The following is a 23,112-nucleotide window of genomic DNA, read 5'->3' as shown; positions in this document are numbered from 1 at the left end:
TATTAAAAAGAAGAGAGAGAAGACTCAAATTAATAAAATCATGAATGAGAAAGGTGAGATCACTACCAACTCCAAGGTAATACAAACAATTTTAAAAACATATTATGAACAGCTATACACCAATAAATTAGGCAATCTAGAAGAAATGCATGCATTCCTGGAAAGCCACAAACTACCAAAACTGGAACAGGAAGAAATAGAAAACCTGAACAGGCCAATAACCAGGGAGGAAATTGAAGCAGTCATCAAAAACCTCCCAAGATACAAGAGTCCAGTGCCAGATGGCTTCCCAGGGGAATTCTATCAAACGTTTAAAGAAGAAATCATACCTATTCTACTAAAGCTGTTTGGAAAGATAGAAAGAGATGGAGTACTTCCAAATTCGTTCTATGAGGCCAGCATCACCTTTATTCCAAAACCAGACAAAGACCCCACCAAAAAGGAGAATTACAGACCAATATCCCTGATGAACATGGATGCAAAAATTTTCAAGATACTAGCCAATAGGATCCAACAGCACATTAAGAAAATTATTCACCATGACCAAGTAGGATTTATTCCTGGGACACAAGGCTGGTTCAACACTCGTAAAACAATCAATGTGATTCATCATATCAGCAAGAGAAAAATCAAGAACCATATGATCTTCTCATTAGGTGCAGAGAAAGCATTTGACAAAATACAGCATCCATTCCTGATCAAAACTCTTCAGAGTGTAGGGATAGAGGGAACTTTCCTCGACATCTTAAAAGCCATCTACAAAAAGCCCACAGCAAATATCATTCTCAGTGGGGAAGCACTGGGAGCCTTTCCCCTAAGATCAGGAACAAGACAGGGATGTCCACTCTCACCACTGCTATTCAACATAGTATTGGAAGTCCTAGCCTCAGCAATCAGGCAACAAAAAGACATTAAAGGCATTCAAATAGGCAAAGAAGAAGTCAAACTCTCCCTCTTCGCCGATGACATGATACTCCTCATAGAAAACCCAAAAGCCTCCGCCCCAAGATTGCTAGAACTCATACAGCAATTTGGTAGTGTGGCAGGATACAAAATCAATGCCCAGAAATCAATGGCATTTCTATACACTAACAATGAGGCTGAAGAAAGAGAAATTAAGGAGTCAATCCCATTTACAATTGCACCCAAAAGCATAAGATACCTAGGAATAAACCTAACCAAAGAGGTAAAGGATCTATACCCTAAAAACTATAGAACACTTCTGAAAGAAATTGAGGAAGACACAAAGAGATGGAAAAATATTCCATGCTCTTGGATTGGCAGAATTAATATTGTGAAAATGTCAATGTTACCCAGGGCAATTTATACGTTTAATGCAATCCCTATCAAAATACCATGGACTTTCTTCAGAGAGTTAGAACAAATTATTTTAAGATTTGTGTGGAATCAGAAAAGACCCCGAATAGCCAGGGGAATTTTAAAAAAGAAAACCATATCTGGGAGCATCACAATGCCAGATTTCAGGTTGTACTATAAAGCTGTGGTCATCAAGACAGTGTGGTACTGGCACAAAAACAGACACATAGATCAATGGAACAGAATAGAGAACCCAGAAGTGGACCCTGAACTTTATGGTCAACTAATATTCGATAAAGGAGGAAAGACTATCCATTGGAAGAAAGACAGTCTCTTCAATAAATGGTGCTGGGAAAATTGGACATCCACATGCAGACGAATGAAACTAGACCACTCTCTTTCACCATACACAAAGGTAAACTCAAAATGGATGAAAGGTCTAAATGTGAGACAAGATTCCATCAAAATCCTAGAGGAGAACACAGGCAACACCCTTTTTGAAATTGGCCACAGTAATTTCTTGCAAGATACATCCATGAAGGCAAAAGAAACAAAAGCAAAAATTAACTATTGGGACTTCATCAAGATAAGAAGCTTTTGCACAGCAAAGGATACAGTCAAGAAAACTAAAAGACAACCTACAGAATGGGAGAAGATACTTGCAAATGACGTATCAGATAAAGGGCTAGTTTCCAAGATCTATAAAGCACTTCTTAAACTCAACACCAAAGAAACAAACAATCCAATCATGAAATGGGCAAAAGACATGAAGAGAAATCTCACAGAGGAAGACATAGACATGGCCAACATGCACATGAGAAAATGCTCTGCATCACTTGCCATCAGGGAAATACAAATCAAAACCACAATGAGATACCACCTCACACCAGTGAGAATGGGGAAAATTAACAAGGCAGGAAACCACAAATGTTGGAGAGGATGCAGAGAAAAGGGAACCCTCTTACACTGTTGGTGGGAATGTGAACTGGTGCAGCCACTCTGGAAAACTGTGTGGAGGTTCCTCAAAGAGTTAAAAATAGACCTGCCCTACGACCCAGCAATTGCACTGCTGGGGATTTACCCCAAAGATTCAGATGCAATGAAACGCCGGACTCCTGCACCCCGATGTTTATAGCAGCAATGTCCACAATAGCCAAACTGTGGAAGGAACCTCGGTGTCCATCAAAAGATGAATGGATAAAGAAGATGTAGTTTATGTATACAATGGAATATTACTCAGCAATTAGAAATGACAAATACCCACCATTTGCTTCAACATGGATGGAACTGGAGGGTATTATGCTGAGTGAAGTAAGTCAATCGGAGAAGGACAAACATTATATGTTCTCATTCATTTGGGGAATATAAATAATAGTGAAAGGGAATATAAGGGAAGGGAGAAGAAATGTGTGGGAAATATCAGTAAGGGAGACAGAACATAAAGACTCCTAACTCTGGGAAACGAACTAGGGGTGGTGGAATGGGAGGAGGGCGCGGGGTGGGGGTGAATGGGTGATGGGCACTGAGGGGGACACTTGATGGGATGAGCACTGGGTGTTCTTCTGTATGTTGGTAAATTGAACACCAATACAAAATTAATTTATTAAAAAAAGCACAGAGGCAAATGCTGTAGCATCTTAGAGTATTTTAAAGCAGCAGGAAATCTGCAGTTCCCCATTCAGGTGCCAAGGATACAGGCAGAGAAACTACAAAAGAAACATGATCTCCAAGCTGCCTGAGGAAATTAGGGTAGTGTAAAGCAGCCATATATAATAGAATGAGAGAATCTGCACGACCCCCAAAGACTCATCTCAAAATGTTTTTGGTGAAGGACTTCCCATGCATGAAGCTAGTCCATAAAGACTATGAGAGATGTCTGTTTTTTTAAATGCCCAAATCTCAACAAAACATAACAAGGCATACAAAAAAAAAAAAAAAAAAAAACAACCAAAGAAACAAAGAAGCCTGCCCTAATCAAAAGAACAAAATAAAGCCCCAGAATGTGGCCCTTAAGAAAAACAAATCTCTGAATTACCTGACAAAAAGTCATTTTAAGATGTTCAGTGATTTAAAAGGGAATGCATATAAAACAAAAAAAAAGGAAAATGATGAATCATTAACATAGTAACAGAAAAAAAATACTAACAGAGGTACAAGTAATTTTTTAAAAACCTAAACAAATTCTGAATATGAAAAATATAATAACTAACTTGAAAAATTTTATTAGAGGGTTTCAACAGCAGAGCTGATCAGACAGGAAAATGAATTAGCAAACTTGAAGATAGGTTATTTGCAATTATCAAGTTATAAGAGTGAAAAGAAAAAAGAATGAAGAAAAGCCAGTGCACCTGGGTGGCTCAGTTAAGTGTCTGCCTTCAGCTCAGGTCATGATCACAGGGTCCTGGGACTGAGCCCCACATCAGGCTCCCGGCTCAGTGGGGAGTCAGTCTGATTCTCCCTCTGCACCTCCCCTTGTGTGCACACTCTCTCTCTATCAAATAAATAAATCTTTTTTAAAAGCGTGAAGAAAAGCGAAGAGAGCCTAAATGACTTACCAAATCAAACACTATTGCAAAGGGGAAAAAAGATATCAACTCAACAAGCAAATATAAAAGTATAAATGTTTATTACCAAATATCAGAGTTCTTAAAAAATGAAGCAAATATTGGATAAATAAAGAGAGAAATAGACAGTAGCACAATAATAGTAGGAGACTTTAATACTCCACTTTGAATAATGGATACAACTTGACAAAAACTCTTTAAGGAAATAGAGATCTTTAACAACAATTGGACCTGACAGACATGTACTAAACTCAATAACAGCAGAATTTGCATTCTTAAGAAGACATGGTAAAGGGGGATCCCTGGGTGGCTCAGCAGTTTAGCACCGCCTTCAGCCTGGGGCGTGATCCTGGAGTCCCGGGATCGAGTACCACATTAGGCTCCCTGCATGGAGCCTGCTTCTCCCTCTGCCTGTGTCTCTGCCTCCCTCTCTGTGTGTGTGTGTCTCTCATGAATAAATAAATAAAATCTTTAAAAAAAAGAAGAAGAAGAAGAAGACATGGTACCTCCTCCAGGATAGATCACGTTTGTTCAAAAAACAAACCTTAACAAGTTTTAAAAGAATGAAATTATAGAAAGTATCCTTTCCAAGTTACAATAGAATGAAACTAGAAGTCAAGAGGAGAAGGAAAACTGGAAAATGCACAAATATGTGGAAATTAAACAACACACCCTTAAGTAACCAATGTGTCGAAGGAGGAATCACAAATTAGAAAGTATCTTGAGAAAATTTAAAATGGAAACATACAAATCTTGGGACACCTGGGTGGCTCAATGGTTGAGCATTGCCTTCAGCTCAGGGCATGATCCCAGGGTCCCGAGATCAAGTCTCGCATCAGGCTCCCCACAAGGAGCTTGCTTCTCCCTTTGCCTATGTCTCTGCCTCTCTCTGTGTGTATCTCATGAATAAATAAATAAATAACAACTTTTTAAAAAAACATACAAACTTTAAAAAGCAGTGCAAAGATAGAATTCTATCATTGTGTACACTCACATTAAAAAAGAAAACTCTGATATTAACAACCTAACGGTATACTTTAAGAAACTAGAAAATGGCTAACAAACTAAACCCAAAGATAGTGGGAGGAAGAATATAATAAAGATTACAGTGAAGATAAAGTAGAGAATGAAAAAATAAGACTTAGGAGTTGGTTTTTTTAAATATCAACAAAATTGAAAAAATTCAAATAATTAAAATAAAAATGAGAGCTGGAATGTTACAGCCTATGCCACAGAAACAAAGGGGTCATAAGAAAATACTGTGGGGATCCCTGGGTGGCGCAGCGGTCTGGCGCCTGCCTTTGGCCCAGGGCGCGATCCTGGAGACCCGGGATCGAATCCCACGTCGGGCTCCCGGTGCATGGAGCCTGCTTCTCCTCTGCCTGTGTCTCTGCCTCATTCTCTCTCTCTCTGTGACTATCACAAATAAATAAAAATTTAAAAAAAAATTAAAGAAAATACTGTGAACAACTGTATATTAGAAAATTTCATAACCCAGAAGAAATGAGTAAATTCCTAGAAACATGCAATTTTATCCAATTTGTTAGCATGTAATTGTTCAGAGTAGTTTCTTATGAACTTTTTTATTTTTGTGACATCAGTTGTAATGTCTTTTCTGACTTTGACTCTTCTCACTTTTTTTATTCTAGTTTAGGTTTGTCAATTATATTTGTCTTTGAAAACCAAACTTACTTTCAGTGATTTTTTTCCTATTTCTTTTTTAATCTCTATTTTTCTAGTCTCATTTTCATTTTCATTTGTCTCAAATATTTTTAAAAATTTTTTATATATATTTTTATTGGAGTTAGATTTGCCAACATATAGTATAACACCCAGTGCCCATCCCATCAAGTGCCCCCCTCAGTGCCTGTCACCGAGTTACCCCCGCCCACCTCCTTTCCACTACCCCTTGTTCGTTTCCCAGAGTTAGGAGTCTCATGTTTTGTCACCCTCTCTGACTTTTTCCACTCATTTTCTTTCCTTTCCCTTATAATCCCTTTCGCTATTTTTTGTATTCCTCGTATGAGTGAAACCATATAATGATTGTCCTCCTCCGATTGACTTACTTCACTCAGCATAATACCCTTCAGTTCCATCCACGTCGAAGCAAATGGTGGATATTTGTTGTTTCTAATGGCTGAGGGAATATTCCATTGTATACATAAACCACATCTTCTTTATCCATTCCTCTGTCGATGGACATTGAGTCTCCTTCCACAGTTTGGCTATTGTGGACATTGCTGCTATAAACATTGGGTGCAGGTGTCTCAGTCTTTCACTGCATCTGTATCTTTGGCGTAAATCCCCAGCAGTGCAATTGCTGGGTCGAAGGGTAGCTCTGTTTCTAACTCTTTGAGGAACCTCCACACAGTTTTCCAGAGCGGCTGTACCAGTTCACATTCCTACCAACAGTGCAAGAGGGTTCCCCTTTCTCCACATCCTCTCCAACATTTGTTGTTTCCTGTCTTGTTAATTTTCACCATTCTCACCTGTGTGAGGTAGCATCTCATTGTGGTTTTGGTTTGTATTTCCCTGATGGCAAGTGATGCGGAGCATTTTCTCATGTGCTTCTTGGCCATGTGTATGTCTTCTTTGGTGAAATTTCTCTTCATGTCTTTTGCCCATTTCATGATTGGATTGTTTGTTTCTTTGGTGTTGAGTTTAATAAGTTCTTTATAAGTCTTGGATACTAGCCCTTTGTCTGATATGTCATGTGCAAATATCTTCTCCCATTCTGTGGGCTTTTAGTTTTGTTGACTGTTTCTTTTGCTGTGCAGAAGCTTTTTATCTTAAGTCCCAATAGTTAATTTTTGCTTTTGTTTCCCTTGCCTTCACAGATGTATCTTGCAAGAAGTTGCTGTGGCCAAGTTCAAAAAGGGTGTTGCCTGTGTTCTCCTCTAGGATTTTGATGGATTCTTGTTTCACATTTAGATCTTTCATCCATTTTGAATTTATCTTTGTGTATGGTGAACAGAATAGAGAACCTAGAAATGGGCTCTCAACTCTCTGGTCAACTAATAGTCAACAAACAGGAAAGACTATCCACTGGAAAAAGGACAATCTCTTCAATAAATGGTGCTGGGAAAATTGGACAGCCATGTGCAGAATGAAACTAGACCATTCTCTTACACCATACACAAAGATTTTTAATTAATGTTTTATTTATCTATTTGACAGAGAGAGAGAGAAAGCACAAATAGGGGAAGGAGCAGAGGGAGAGGGAGAAGCAGGCTTCCTGCTGAGCAGAGAGCCCCACATGGGGCTCAATCCCAGGACCCTGGGATCACGAGCTGAGCCAAAGGCAGATGCTTAACTGACTGAGCCACTCAGGTGCTCCTCAAAATATTTTCTAATTTCCCTTTTTCTTCCTTCTTAAAACCATTAGTTTTTCAGGAATGTGATCTTTAATTTCCACATTTATGAGTTTTTAAATTGTCATTCTTTTGCTTTTAGTTTCCTTCCATTGTGATTTGAAAAGATACTTAATATCATTTCAATCTTAAATTTATGATGACTTAACTTTGTGACCTAACATGATATATCCTAGAGAATATTTTATGTGCACTTGAAAAGAATGTATATTTTCTGCTGCTAGGTGGAATACTTATTAGGTCCATTTTGTCTCAAGTATTGTTCAGTTCTGCTGTTTTGTTGTTGATAATCTGTCTAGATGTTCTATCCATTATTGAAAATGTGATATTGAATCTCCATGTAATATAATATTGTTATGTATTCTTCCCTGTAGTTCTGCTAGGGTTTGCTTTATATATGTAGGCAGGTGCTCTGATGTTGGGCACATATATTTATAATTGTTATATCTTTCTGTAACTTTAATTTTTTGTTATATGATATAATCATTATATAATAATTTTCTCTCTCTCTCATGAGATATTTAAAGTCTATTTTGTCTGATAGAAGTATAGCCACCCCTGCTCTCTTTGGTTACCATTTACATTGAATATCTTTTTTCATGCCTTCACTTCTGCCTCTTTGTGTCCTTAAATCTAAAGTTCCTTGTAAAGAACGTATAGTTAGGTATTATTAGTTAATCCATTCAGCCACTCTATTTTTTTTTTAGGTCTTTTCATTTAAAGTCATTATTGATAGAGAAGGGCCTACCGCTGTCATTTTGAAAATTGTCTTTCTTACACTTCTTTTGCCATCTACTTTTCTTTTTTACATATATATATAAAATATTTATATATCATATATTCATATTACATATAGTATATATGTTATATATATTATATCTGTTTACAGGCTTTGATTCACTTTTCTTTGTCTTTTGTGTTTATTATGTATTTCCTTTATGTTTACCTTGTGGAACTTATATAAAATATTTTATAGTTATAATATTCTATTTAAACTGAAAACAATGACCTTCAATTAAAAATAGAACTCTATAATATTATTTTTTCCACATAAACACATTTTATATTAATGTCACAATTTACATCTTTTTATGTTGTATGTTGATCAACATTTTTATACTTATAGTATTTTAATACTTTTGTCTTTTAATTTTATACTAAAATTAAGAGTGATTTACTCACTACTATTACATGTACTATATACTCACCAAAGTATTACATTATTCTGTATTTGTCTATGTATTTACCTTTGCCATGAGTTATATACTTTAATATGCTTTCATGTTACCATTTAGCATCCTTATGTTTCACCTTGAAGAACTCTAACATCTCTTGTTAATGGAGTTCTCTTAGTAATGAACTCTCTCAACTTTTGTTTGTCTGGTCGATCCTTCATTTTTGAAAGACAGTTTTTCTAGGTAATAATAATTCAGCAACTCTATAATCACTCAGTGCTCATCACAAAAAGTGTATTCCTTTTTTATTTTTATTAGATACTTGTTTGTTCATTCATTCATTCATTCATTCACGAGAGACAAAGAGGCAGAGACATAGGCAGATGGAGAAGCAGGCTCAGGACCCTGGGATCATGACCTGAGCCAAAGGCAGACGCTCAACCACTGAGCCACACAGGTGCCCCAGGGCACTCCTTTTTTAATCTTAATTCCAGTGTAGTTAACATACAGTGTTATATCAGTTTCAGCTGTACAATATAGTGACTTAGCAATTCCATATATTACTTAGTGCTCATCAAGATAAGTATACTGTAGGAGATAGTGCTAATTCTTTTGAGTAATCCATAAGCAGGCTGGATTTAAGATAGTAATTTGCATTATCTTATCATGCTCTCTCACCAAAGCTCAGCTTCTTTTATGTCTTCTGATTACTTGTAGGTCGTTACCCTCCTACCAGAGAAGAGGTCTATATTCATGGATTTGACATCTCAAAGAACATAATGGAGATTCGAAAAAATCTGGGCTTCTGCCCACAGCAAGACTTGTTATTTAATGACATGACAATCTCAGAACACCTATTTTTCTACTCTGTGGTGAGTCAAAAATATTTTTAAACTATACAGTAAATTTATTTTTTTCTTTTGATATATAGATATATGAAATTTAACACATTCGACTTGCACCACAGAGTAGTTTCATCACCCCAAAACACTCCCTTGTGCTATTCCTTTGTAAGTCATCCCTATTCCCACCCTGGTAATCACTGGTCTATCCTTAATCACTAATGTCTTATTGAGAATACCATCGTAAATAGAATCCTATATTATGTAACCTTAAAAAATTAGCTACTGACACAGAGCATAATGCCTTTGAGATCTATCCATACTAATGTATGATTAGTAGTATGTTTCTTTTAATTGCTAAGTAGTACTTCATGTTTATTTTTTTAATAAATTCATTTTTTATTGGTGTTCAATTTGCCAACATATAGAATAACACCCATACTTCATGTTTAGATGTAATATAGTACACCAATTAAAGGATATTTGGGTTGTTTACAGTATGAGTATGAAAGCTGTTCTGAATTTCAGGTAGAGTTTTTTGTGTATAAATATAATTTTTCATTTCTCTCATAACGAGATTACTGTACTATATTATAAGTGTTTATAAGTAACTTCCAAACTTCTTTCTAGAGTGACTGTACCATTTTGAACCCCCACCAGCCATCTATATGGCCGAGAATTCCAGTTGCTCCATATCCTTGCCAGAATTTGGTATTGTAATATTTTTTAACATTTTTTTAAGGGTGAGAGAGCAAAAGCAGGGAGAGGGGCAGATGGAGAGGGAGAGAATCTCAAGCAGACTCCATACTCAGTGTGGAGCTTGACATGTAGCTCAGTCTCATGACCCTGAGATCATGATCTGAGCTGAAATCAAGAGTTAGATGGTTAACCAACTGAGCAACACAGGCATCCCTTCTTAACATTCTAACCATTCTAATAGATATGTATTTGTATATAATCCTGGTTTTAATTTGAATTTCATGAATGGCTAATGGTGTTGAACATCTTTCATGTACTTATTTCCTATTTTTATACCCTCTTTGATGAAATATTTGTTCAGGCCCTTTGTCCATTCTTAAAATATGATTTTTCATTTTGTTATTAAATTTTGGAGAGTTCTTTGTATATTCTGGATATATATCCTTGGTTGGCTATGTGCTTTGCAAATATTTTTCCTATTTCTGTAGTTTGTCTTTTCATTTTCTTGGCAATGCTTTTTATAGACCAAAAGTTTTTAATACTGAAATCCAGTCTATCACATTTTTTATCACATTTTTCTTAAAGGATCCTGCCTTTGCCATCTTTTCTAGAACTCTGTGCCTAACCCCAAGGCATGAAGATTTATTCTGTATTTTCTCCTAAATTTTTGTAGTTTTATGTTATACTCAGATCTATGGTCCATCTGCGGTCCACTTGCTTAAAGTTATAAAATGTAGATCTAGGTTCATTGTTTTGCATATACATGGTCAGTTGTTCTAAAACCAATTTTTGAAAATACTGTTCTTTCATCTTTGAATTGCTTTTTACAGTGTCAAGGATCAAATGGTCATATTTCTGTGGCTTTATTAACTCAAGAGTTTCTTTTATGTGCTATTGATCCACACTGCCCTGATTTGTATAGCTTTATAGTAAGTTTAATATAGGAAAGTGCTATTCATCCAACTATATTCTTTTACTTTTTTTAATTTTTTAATTTTTTAATCATAGCATCTGGCTATTAATATGGCTACATGGTATTGGCCCCATGCAATTAGCATTTTGCACATTTAGTAAGCTTCAAATATGCTAATGACCTGTAACAGTCTATACACTTAATTTTTTAATAATAAATTTATTTTTTATTGCTGTTCAATTTGCCAACATACAGAATAACACCCAGTACTCATCCCGTCAAGTCCCCCCCGTCAGTGCCCGCCACCCAGTCACCCCCACCCCCCGCCCTCCTCCCCTTCCACCACCCCTAGTTCGTTTCCTAGAGCTAGGAGTCTTTATGTTCTGTCTCCCTTTCTGATATTTCCCACACATTTCTTCTCCCTTCCCTTATATTCCCTTTCACTATTATATTCCCCAAATGAATGAGAACATACACTGTTTGTCCTTCTCCGATTGACTTACTTCACTCAGCATAATACCCTCCAGTTCCATCCACGTTGAAGCAAATGGTGGGTATTTGTCGTTTCTAATGCTGAGTAATATTCCATTGTATACATAAACCACATCTTCTTTATCCATTCATCTTTTGATGGACACCGAGGCTCCTTCCACAGTTTGGCTATTGTGGACATTGCTGCTAGAAACATCGGGGTGCAGGTGTCCCAGCATTTCGTTGCATCTGTATCTTTGGGGTAAATCCCCAGCAGTGCAATTGCTCATCCAACTATATTCTTTTTCAAGTGTTTTAGCTATTATAGCTGTTTGGCTCTTCCAAATAAATTTGCGTATTATCTCTTATGTGTCTACAAAAGTTCTACTGTGATTTTGATTGATATTACATTAAATCTGTATAGCACTTTGGAGAAAGTCAACATTGTTATCATGTTGAGAGATTTCAAATCCTTGATCATGATATCTCTATTAAATTGTTTGATATAATCACCATTTTTAGTTTTCAATATATAAGTCTTATAATTTCATTTTGGGGGGCTTTAAAAAGCTTTTTGATTTCCAGTTGTTCATTTTTTGTACGTGGAAAAATGATTGATATTTATATGTTGACCGCTTATTCTTTGACCTTACTGAGCTCACTTAATGGGTTTAGGAGTGTTTTTTTGTAGATTCCTTGGTTTTGTGGGTAGACAATCATATCATAGGAGAATAGGTATAGGGTCTTTGTGCCAATATTTGCTATTTATTTATTTATTTATTTATTTATTTATTTATTTATTTATTTATTTACTTCATGCCACACTGGCTAGTAACAGCATGATGTTGTGGGCATCCTTGACTTGTTTCTTATCTTGGGGTATAGCATTCTATTTTCACCATTAAAATTTTTTTTGCAAATACCATTTATTAGTATGAGGAAGTGCCTTTCTTTGTTTTTTAAATTTTATTTTAGTTCTGGTATAGTTAAAAATACAGTTTTCTATTGGTTTCAAGTGTATAATATAGTGATTCAACAATTCTGTATGGTAGGGTAGTGCTCATCACAATATGTGTATTCTTAATCTCCTTCACCTGTTTCAGCCATATCTCCCACTCGCCCCCACTCTAGTAACCATCTGTTTGTTCTTTATACATATTTAAGAGTCTGTTTTTTGGTTTGCCCATGTAGCTTCTAAGACGATCTGCATTCTCTTTCTAGCATAAGCATTTATTGTTATGATTTTTCCTCTAGGCACTCCTTTGTTGCACCCCACAGATTTTGATACAATTTATTATTTTTCATTTTTATTCAGTTCAAAATGTTTTTTACATTCCTTGAGACTTAATCTGTGACTCATAGATCATTTATGAGTATGATCCTTAAGGTACAAGTGATGGAAAGGTGTCTTGCTTGCTTTCTGTTATGCTTAGCTCTATTTTGGTCAGAGATCATATTTTGTGTAATTATAAATGTTTTAAAATTGCTGAGGTTTTATGACTGAGGATATGGTTTATCTTGGTTACTATTCCATATGCACTTGAGAAGAATATGTTTTCTACTGTTTGGTTGGAACTTTCTGTAAACATCAATTAGTTCAGTAACTTGATCTGATTTAGTTTTCTGTATAGTTGCTGATGCCTGTCTAATAGTTCTATTACTAAGTGAAGAGTATTTCTAAAATATCCTACTATAGTCATATATTTTTCTATTCTTCATTCCCATTCTATTCATTTTTGTTTCTGTGTTTTATTTTTTAAGATTTTATTTATTTATTTCAGAGAGAGAGCACAAGTATGAGCAGAGGGAGGGGCATTGTAGTCTGAAAATATACAGGGAATAATCCCAATCTTTTGGTATCAGTTGAGATCTGATTTGTGACCTACTACATGATCTTTTCTGGAGAAAGTTCCATGTGCACTCGAGAAGAATATATATTCTGTTGCTTTAGGATGGAATGTTCTGAATATATCTGTGAAGTCCATCTGGTCCAGTGTGTCATTCATTCTTTGATCTTCTGCTTAGATAGTCTGTCCATTGCTGTGAGTGGGGTATTGAAATCCCCTACCATTAATGTATTATTACCTATGAGTTTCTTTACTTAGGTATTAATTGGTTGATATAATTGGCTGTTCCCAAATTAGGAGCGTAAATATTTATATCTGTTAGATCTTCTTGTTGGCTAGACCATTTAAGTATGATAGTATGATCTCTTACTGTACTCTTTGGTTTAAGATCTAATTTTTCTAATATGAGGATTGCTACCCTAGCTTCCTTTTGAGGTCCATTCGCATGGTAAATGGCTCTCTACCCTGTCATTTTCAGTCTGGAGGTGTCTTGAGGTCTGAAATGAGTCTCTTGTAGACAGCATATGGATAGGTCTTGCTTTTTTGTCCAATCTGATACCTTGTGTCTTTTGATTGGAGCATTTAGCCCATTTACTTTCAGAGTAATTATTGAAAGGTATGAATTTAGTGCCATTGTATTACCTGTAAAATCCCTGTTTCTGTATATTGTCTCTGTTTCTTTCTGGTCTATGTTACTCTCGGACTCCCTCTCCCCTTAATATTTCTTACAGGGCTGGCTTAGTGATCACATACTCTTTCAGTTTCTGTCTTGGAAGCTCTTTCTCTCTCCTTCCATTCTGAATGACAGCCTTGCTGGATAAAGTATTCTTGCCTGCATATTTTTCTCATTTAGTACCCTGAATATATCTTGCCAGCCACTTTCTGGCCTGCCAGATATATGTGGAGAGGTCTCCAGTCAATCCAATATTTTCCCTCTATATGTTAGGAATCTCTTGTCTCAAGCTGCTTTCAGGATTTTCTATTTATCTCTGAAATTTGTAAGCTTTTTTATTATATGTCAGGTTGTTCATCTATTTTTATCAATTTTGGGAGGGGTCTTCTCTACCTCTTGGATATGAATGCCTATTTCCTTCCCCAGGTTAGAGAAATACAGCTATAATTTGCTCAAGTACACCTTCCAGTGTGCACTCTCTCTCTCTTACTCTCTCTCTCTATCTCTTCATCCTTAGGCACTCCAATAATTCTGACATGTATTCTTTTCATGGCATCACTGGTTTCTCAAAGGCTCTCCTCATGGGCTATTATTTGTTTTTGTCTCATTCCCTCTTTCCTTTCCATAGACTTGTCTTCTATGTCACTAGTCTCTCTTCTGCCTCATTTACCCTCGCTGTTAGAGCATCCAATTTAGATTGCATTTCAATTAGACTATTTTTAATTTCGGCCTGATTACATCTCATTTCTGCACTAAGATATTCTCCAGTGTCTTTTATGCTTTTTTGAAGCCCAGCTAGTACTTTATAATTGTTATCCTAAATTCTATCTCTAACCTATTTTAGTAAAAAAAATAAAAGGCCAAGAATCCCAAAAAAGAGAAAAAAGATAGAAAAAAGCAAAAGTAAAGAGGAAAAAAGGGCAGCCCAGGTGGCTCAGCGGTTTAGCACCGCCTTCAGCCCAGGGCATGATCCTGGAGACCCAGGATCGGGTCCCTGCATGGAGCCTGCTTTGCCCTCTGCCTGTGTCTCTGCCTCTGTGTATGTGTGTGTGTGTGTGTGTGTGTGTGTGTGTCTCATGAATAAATAAATAAAATCTTTTTTAAAAAGAAAAAAGAAAAAAAGGGGGGAGGGGGAACTGGGAGATGGTAGTGGTGATGAAGTTGTAGTGGAGGAAGAATGTAGTCTACCTGAGGGGTCCTAGAGGGTGATCCTCTTGGTTCTGAGTATATTAAGTTCTGTATGTTAGAAGATGCTCAGTCCCAAATTTACATAAACCAGAATACTTATAGAGATCCCCAACATTGACCACAAAAACATAAATGAGATAAAAGAGGGGGATAGAATGGGAATGAAGAGAGAATATAATCTCACACAATGAATCAGCACAGTGTAGCACTCGGTTCTGAGTATATGCTGGTCATGTTTTAGAAGGTATTAATTTACACCATTGTAGAACAAAGTGAGGCAGAGAAAACAAAATTTAAAAAAATATATCTTTTATATCTCCCAAAATTAAGTTGAATATGTTGAAGGGAATCTGGAAGTGGAAAATATATCTAAGACATGTAATTGTAGAAATATGAAACTGAAAAACAAAAAAACTTAGAAATGAAGAGGTGGTAAAAATATTGTAGTTAAGGTGGGAAAAGAGAGAAAAGTTGGAAACTTTTATTCTGATATAAAAACGAATTGTAATGGAAAAGGGGGGGGGTAGAAGGAGGGGTATCCTCTAGTTCTATATACTATAAATCCCTCAACTTCCCCTGGAGCTTTCCAGCGCTGCTTGGTCAAGATTTTGCTCTTCCCCCGTTATTCCAGCTGTTCTTTTGAGGGAGGGGTCTGTTGTGCTGATTCTCAGGTGTGTGTACCTGGGGGAGATGCCTGCACCATCACCTGCCGCAGGGTGCCAGGCTCAGTGGGAGCTGTTTATCCTGTGAGACCCCTGCTCCCTGGTGACCCCGCCTCTCCCAGGCACACCGTGAAACAAGGAGGGACAACACTGGTGGCGGCCAGGCCTCCAGCTTGGCCAGGCCTCCAGCTCCAGCTCCCCTAGATGCTCCTGGACTGGGGCAGGGGTGGCACGGGGGCACTGATCTGCACAGCTTGGGGGCACCCGGTGGCAGGAGAGTCCTTGCTGTCCTGTGCCCTCCCTGCTACCACGTGTCCCGGGGGGAGTGCAGGATCATGGGCTGTGTTCCCTGGCGCCCTGGGATCCAGGGCCCTGTGCTGCTGGAATTGTGCTCCCAGGGCCTCGGCACCAAGGGCAGCAGGGTGCAGACACCTCTGTACGGAGCCACATGCCTGACCAACTGGCTTCTCCCAGGTGCCCCGCCAGGTGCGTGTGCCAAACCTCTACTGAGATTGACCCACAGTTTGTGGTATGCTCTCTCCCAGGTGCACTTCCTCTATTAGGGACTCCGGGAACCTGGAGGCTCCACAGCTCCTCCTGCAGTTCTGCTCGACTTCCCTGCTAAGTGCTTTTCCATCGGGGAAGAATTGGTGCAGATTCTTAAAGTCCTGGCTTCTCCAGGGCTGGGCTTTCCTGTCCCAGAGACTTTTGCCGCTCAGCTTTAGCCCGGCTCCTCACGGTGCCCCTCTCTCACTTAATTCTTTATTTTTTTCTGTCTTCCTACCTTGCTAGAAGCGACAGCCCTTCTCTCTGTAGCTTTCTGGCTGTTCTCTCTATAAATCTCAGGTCTGAATCCGGATAATTTTTATTGATCAACCTTCAAGTTCACTGACCCTTTACTCTATAATTTCTATTCTATTATCTAATGAGCCTTTTATTTTGGTTATTGAAATTTTTTAGTTTTAAGATTTTCACTAACTTCTTCTTTATTTTGTTGATACTTTCTAGTTTAATTCCAGCATCTGTGCCATCCTGACATTGATATCTGCTGATTGTCTTTTCCTAAGTGAGTTGAGATTTTTGTGATTCTTTGTGTGCCAGCTAATTTTTGTTTTTATCCTGGATGTTTTCAAAAGTAAATCATGAGACTTCATCTTATTTATCTGTGGACTATGGTTTTAGTGTCAGCTTCAAAGTCTTTGCAGTGATATTCCAGGCTCTCCCTTGTATGTTACTCAGTAATTCACATATGGGTAGAGGTTTACTAATTAGCATAATTCTTAAAGTTTGGTATGCTAATTAGGATTAGATCCATATATATAAATGATGGGGTAAACATGAGTTCATAAATAACTTTACAGTCATACTTTCCTGCTCCTCTCTTCTGTTATCTCTCCAGTATTTTCTAGTTCCTGAAAATTCCTTTCTCAGTCCTCTAGCAGAAACTGCCCACTTTAAAAAAAAAAAGAGAGAAAGAAAGAAAAGAAATTGCCCAGTTTCATGATTGTGCCACAATCAAGTAGCTGACTGGGTGGTAAAAAGCAACTGGGTTTGACCCTCTCCTGTTGGAGCCATGGCTCTACTTAAGTGAGAAGATTCCTTTCCCTCAGAATTTTGGCTTTTACAGGATTCCCTTTCCTTTCTGTTCTTGCCACCATCACTGCCACAAGGCTCCTAATGGGTTGGAGCAAGACTCCTAATGGGTTCCTTTTTTATTTAAAAAAGAAATAAAAGGGAATTGGCCCTCCCACCTCCCACACTCTCTCAGAGCTTTATGAGTTTTTTGTTTTTTTTTGTTTTTGTTTTTCTTTTCCATTCCTCAAACCAGAACTAAAGAATTTCTCCTCATTCTCAATTCTATCTGCATTACCATGCTTTGGATTACTTTGTGTTCAGGCTAAGAGGATACACAAGGGGGAAAATGGTAAACCCAATGCTGGGTCAGTGGTACTTCAAAATATGGTATTCTGGTTCCTCAAACAGTTAAAAATATACCTGCCCTACGACCCAGCAATTGCACTGTTGGGGATTTACCCCAAAGATACAAATGCAATGAAACGCCGGGACACCTGCACCCCGATGTTTCTAGCAGCAATGGCCACGATAGCCAAACTGTGGAAGGAGCCTCGGTGTCCAACGAAAGATGAATGGATAAAGAAGATGTGGTTTATGTATACAATGGAATATTACTCAGCTATTAGAAATGACAAATACCCACCATTTGCTTCAACGTGGATGGAACTGGAGGGTATTATGCTGAGTGAAGTAAGTCAGTCGGAGAAGGACAAACATTATATGTTCTCATTCATTTGGGGAATATAAATAATAGTGAAAGGGAATATAAGGGAAGGGAGAAGAAATGTGTGGGAAATATCAGAAAGGGAGACAGAACGTAAAGACTGCTAACTCTGGGAAACGAACTAGGGGTGGTAGAAGGGGAGGAGGGCAGGGGGTGGGAGTGAATGGGTGACGGGCACTGGGTGTTATTCTGTATGTTAGTAAATTGAACACCAATAAAAAATAAATTAAAAAAACAAAAAACAAAAAACAAAAAAAAACCAAAATATGGTATTCTGTTCCAACTTCTGATGTTTACTTTTTATAGTTCTCCAGGTTTAATAATTGAGTTCAGTGGGAAATGAAGGGGGGGGGTGGTTTACTCCATCATGCCTAGAAAATAGAGATGTTTCTTTTCTCTTTCCATTCCTGAGTTCCAGATGTCTATAAATCTGAGAATAAACTCTTTCCTTAGGAGCTCTCCTTTAAAGGGAGGCAATGTGAAGAAGACACTATGTAGCTGATGTGTGAAAAGAGATGGGATAAAGTATTTTTTACACTGGAAAGAAATTTCATTTATCTACATAGATGTACAAAGAAAGCTATGATCTAAACACTTTACAAGGATAAAGTTGGATGCATCATGTAAATTCTGCCTCCTCTTTTTAGGTTAAAAGAATATATCAAAACATGTATTCTATGGAAATTGACCATATGCTGTCTACTTTTAACCTGCTAGAAAAGCGTGATACACTTTCAAAGGCACTGAGTGGAGGAATGAAGCGCAAACTCTCCATCATCATAGCACTTATGGGGGGCTCCCAGGTATTAAAGAAAAGAGGGGGTTGAGGAGGCATTAACCATGGGTTCCTTCCAACTAATCTAGAAAACTCAGCTGACAAAAACCTGAGAGTTGATATGAATCTTAAAGGAATTCTGCCAATGATAGAAGGAATTTGCCTTTTTTGGCTCAATTGTCATAACATGGTTTGGGATTTTTTTTTTCTCTAGGATTTTTTCACTATATTTAGTCTAGATTTTGTATCTTAGCTTAAGTGTGTTCCTGTCAAAGAGCAATTATGACACCAGTAGCCTAGAATGTCATATAATTCTTCTGGTTTTTAGGTAGTGTTACTTGATGAACCATCATCTGGTATGGACCCAGTCTCAAGGAGAGCCACCTGGGAGCTCCTTCAGCAGTATAAACAGAATCGTACCATCTTATTGACCACTCACTCCATGGATGAAGCTGATCTCCTGGGTGACCGCATTGCCATCATGGTCAGGGGGACCCTGCAGTGCTGTGGCTCTTCTGTCTTCCTGAAACAAACATATGGTTGGTTCTCTATCCCTTTGCTCATTCTTGTGATATTGATGTCTTAGTGATATTCTTCTACATGATTTTAATGATATATTGTCAGTATAGCCAAAACATCAGTGACTCCCTCTGTCCTACTAATTAGATTTCGGTGATTCTAATTGTTTTTTTTTTTTTTTTTTTTTTTTTTTTTATGATAGTCACACAGAGAGAGAGAGAGAGGCAGAGACACAGGCAGAGGGAGAAGCAGGCTCCATGCACCGGGAGCCCGATGTGGGATTCGATCCCGGGTCTCCAGGATCGCGCCCTGGGCCAAAGGCAGGCGCCAAACCGCTGCGCCACCCAGGGATCCCTCTAATTGGTTTTTAAGGCCCTTTGCAACTTAGATATTCCTTATATATATTTATTGTTTGTTCTCTAAGACATACATTAAGACTCACAAAATACTTTTATCAACCTACAAAGGCCATCCTTATTTCTCCCACTTTACACCTACTGACAGTTTTCTTTGTCCCTAGAATACAGTTGTGTCCAAATAGATTTATGTGTTGAGTAATTAATTGGTTGATGAGGAGAGGAAATGACTAATTTCTCATTTGCCAAACAAGTTTTACATCTCATATGGTGAGATAACTCTAAAATATGATAATTGGCAGTAAGGATACCATACAAGTAGAATAATATAGTCATTGACTTTGATAAGTATAGGACTTTTTTAGGAGATAAAACTGAAACATCAAACAGTTAATTATCAAGGGCTAAAATTATAGTAATAGTAATTCAAAATTGGGTATAAACATAAATGTAGATAAAGATGAGCTGCTTCATCATTCATTTATTCAGTATTTGAATTCATTCAACTCACATTATTTACTCTATATTAGTTATTATGGTATCCACTTTACATATCATATTTAATATTCAGAACAACCACCTCATTTTATAGAATGTAAAACTGGGCCCTAGATAAATAAAAAAATGATCTAAAGTCATATTTATATTCCCATTTAGGTATTTCAAAGTTTATGATCGCCTTAGAGGTTTGAGTTTGTACAGTTGACTTGTAATCCAAAATTAGATTTATCTAAACTAATTGTGCTAGGTTATGAGGCATACCTTTTTTTTTTTTTTTTGCAGTTTCTTTCTTTTTTTTTTTTTTAAAATTTATTTATTTATGATAGTCACAGAGAGACAGAGACAGAGAGAGACAGAGACACAGGCAGAGGGAGAAGCAGGCTCCATGCACCAGGAGCCCGACGTGGGATTCGATCCCGGGTCTCCAGGATCGCGCCCTGGGCCAGAGGCAGGCGCCAAACCGCTGCGCCACCCAGGGATTCCCTGAGGCATACCATTTAAACAGCTATGCTTTTGATAAATTATTTCTAATTTCTAATAGCATTCACTACTGTTACTAATTTCTGATAAAATAGTACATAATACACAACTAGGTATTTTAAAAGATATAATACTTTGGGATGTTCCAGTCCCTTCTTATATGCTAAATTTTAAATATACTTAAATTGCTTCTTACATCTTAATCAAAAGCCTGAGATTTTTGTTTGCTTCTTTAATGGCATAGGAAATTCCATGTTGGTATTAGCATTCAACTCTCACTTAACAACCCCACTTCTCTGCTAAAGGAGGCATTTTCTTTTCAGTTTTAAGAGCACAATTGTGTCATCATTCCTGAGAAATGAAAAACAATTTACATACCAATTTTTATTTATTTTTATTTTTTTAAAGATTTATTTATTTATTTATTCATAGAGATGCAGAGAGAGAGAGGCAGAGACACAGGCAGAGGGAGAAGCAGGCTCCATGCAGAGAGCCCGACGCAGGACTCGATCCAGGGTCTCCAGGATCACGCCCTGGGCTGCAGGCGGCGCTAAACCGCTGCGCCACCGGGGCTGCCCTACATATCAATTTTTAAGTAAACTGGTTCCGATAGCTAATAAATAGTGGATAAATCACTTTATTCTCAGGATATAGTTGCCTCTTTGTAAAATGTAATAGTGTCTTCCACACTATAAACCAAGTAGATAAACCAGATTATCTTCTAAGAGATATATATACTTAAAAACCTATAGTCACATTTTTAATCTTAAATAGAAACATAAATGCAAATACAATGACCATTTGTAATGCATATTTAAAATAATGATGGTTTTCTCCAATTCCAGAAAACAATTTCTCTGTATAACAGGGAAAACACTAAATGTAATAGTTCTCTAATTTCTTTGAAATCACTAGTCAGAAATCATATTCTCAGGCTTTTCATGGATCTCTGTCTAAAATTTAACAACTTTCTTTCAACACTTAATATAGCCCTTTTCTGCTTTATTTTTTCCTAACATAGTGTATATTTTAACTTACTCCTCTTTATTAGTATCTGTGTCCTTTTACTAGAAAGTAGCTCTTAAGAAGGCAGAAATTTTGCATGCTTTGTTCACTGATCAATCCTCAGGGCCTAGTTAATGCCTGATACACACTGGACAACCAGTAACAATAAATGAATATTTTTTAAGATTACAGTTTCAAGAGTGATAAGTTGATTACAGGGGCCTTTCTTCATATGTATACTATTTCTGATTATATACACTAAGCTATTATTGTTCACTAAGAAAATTATAGGAGTTATGTTTATTCAATACCTTGGTTCTTGGAACCACATTTGGAAGTTTAAGGCATGAGCCTTCCTTGACTCATAACAAAGTATCTTGTGACATTCCATGTCTTCTTTGTGGACCTAGGTAACTTGAAAGATGAAGAGCCAAGTTTGGATTTACAAGGAGATTAAAAAGTCTGAAAATGCTTCATGTGGTCTTTTAAATGATTTCTCTCAGGTGCTGGATATCATATAGTCATGGAAAAGGAATCACATTGTGATGTTGAAAAGATCTCAGAAATAATTCATTCTCATATTCCAGATGCCACTGTGGAAAATTTTACTGGAGCTGAATTATCATTTATTCTACCCAAAGAATATACACACAGGTAAAGGGTCAAAGTTCTACATGAATGGTTTGGGTGACCAGAAATCATTTGTAATTTTCTATGTTTAGCAAGGTGAGCAGTAATTTACCAACAAGCCAGTGTCCAATTACAACTGTCAGATGCTGACTAAATTTGAGAAATTCACAACTGAAGATTTCTCTCATTGAACGAGAGGATTGCCTCATACGTTCAAGTTCACAAAAGGCTTACTTGAATTTTTTGTTTATTTAAATTATAGTTAATTAACCTGCAGTATAATATTAGTTTCAGGCATATAGTATTCAGCACTTATACCCAGTGCTTATCACAAGTGCACTCCTTAAACTCCATCACCTCTTTAACCCATCCCTTTAACCACATCCACTCTGGTAACCATCAGTTTGCTCTCTATAGTTAAGGGTCTGTTTCTTGGTTTGCCTTCCTCTCTTTTTTCCCCTTTGCTCATTGTTTGTTTGTTTCTTAAATTCTACATATGCAAAGAATACAAAACATTAATTCCAAAGGATGCATGCACCCCCCCATGTTTATAGCAGCACTGTCAACAATAGCCAAATTATGGAAACAGCCCAATATCCATTAACAGATGAATGGATAAAGAAAATGTGTAAAAAAAAAAAAAAAAAAGAAAAAGAAAATGTGTGAGAGGAGTTAAGATGGTGGAGGAGTAGGGGAACTCTAAGTTTGTCTTGTCCCTTGAAGCCAAGTAGATAAGTTATCAAGTCATTCTGAACACCTGAGGAACCAATTAGAGATCGGAGAAAACAATTTCTACAAGTCTACAAGTAGAAAAGCAACCACCCT

At 37.1% G+C, this 23,112-nt stretch overlaps 1 protein-coding gene across 6 annotated transcripts in view; it reads left to right on the top strand.

Annotated features, from left to right (window-relative positions):
- The window catches only part of LOC479816 (ATP-binding cassette sub-family A member 3-like), a 195,459-nt gene that overhangs the window by 73,244 nt on the left and 99,103 nt on the right, over window positions 1-23,112 (top strand). For all 6 annotated transcript variants that reach the window (XR_005360838.1, XR_005360837.1, XR_005360836.1 and 3 more), the window contains 4 exons: window positions 9,145-9,299; window positions 18,669-18,824; window positions 19,125-19,335; window positions 22,161-22,311. Coding sequence is in view for 1 of the 6 variants with exons in the window: in XM_038540129.1 (XP_038396057.1) it covers window positions 9,145-9,299; window positions 18,669-18,824; window positions 19,125-19,335; window positions 22,161-22,311 (673 nt within the window). In the remaining 5 variants the exon portion in view is untranslated. The remainder of the gene's footprint in view (window positions 1-9,144; window positions 9,300-18,668; window positions 18,825-19,124; window positions 19,336-22,160; window positions 22,312-23,112) is intronic.

This window comes from Canis lupus, chromosome 6 (genome assembly GCF_011100685.1).
Source record: "Canis lupus familiaris isolate Mischka breed German Shepherd chromosome 6, alternate assembly UU_Cfam_GSD_1.0, whole genome shotgun sequence".
NCBI lineage: Eukaryota > Metazoa > Chordata > Mammalia > Carnivora > Canidae > Canis > Canis lupus.
Note: the sequence above shows the minus strand (reverse complement) of the source record. Positions and strands in the feature narration are given on the sequence as shown.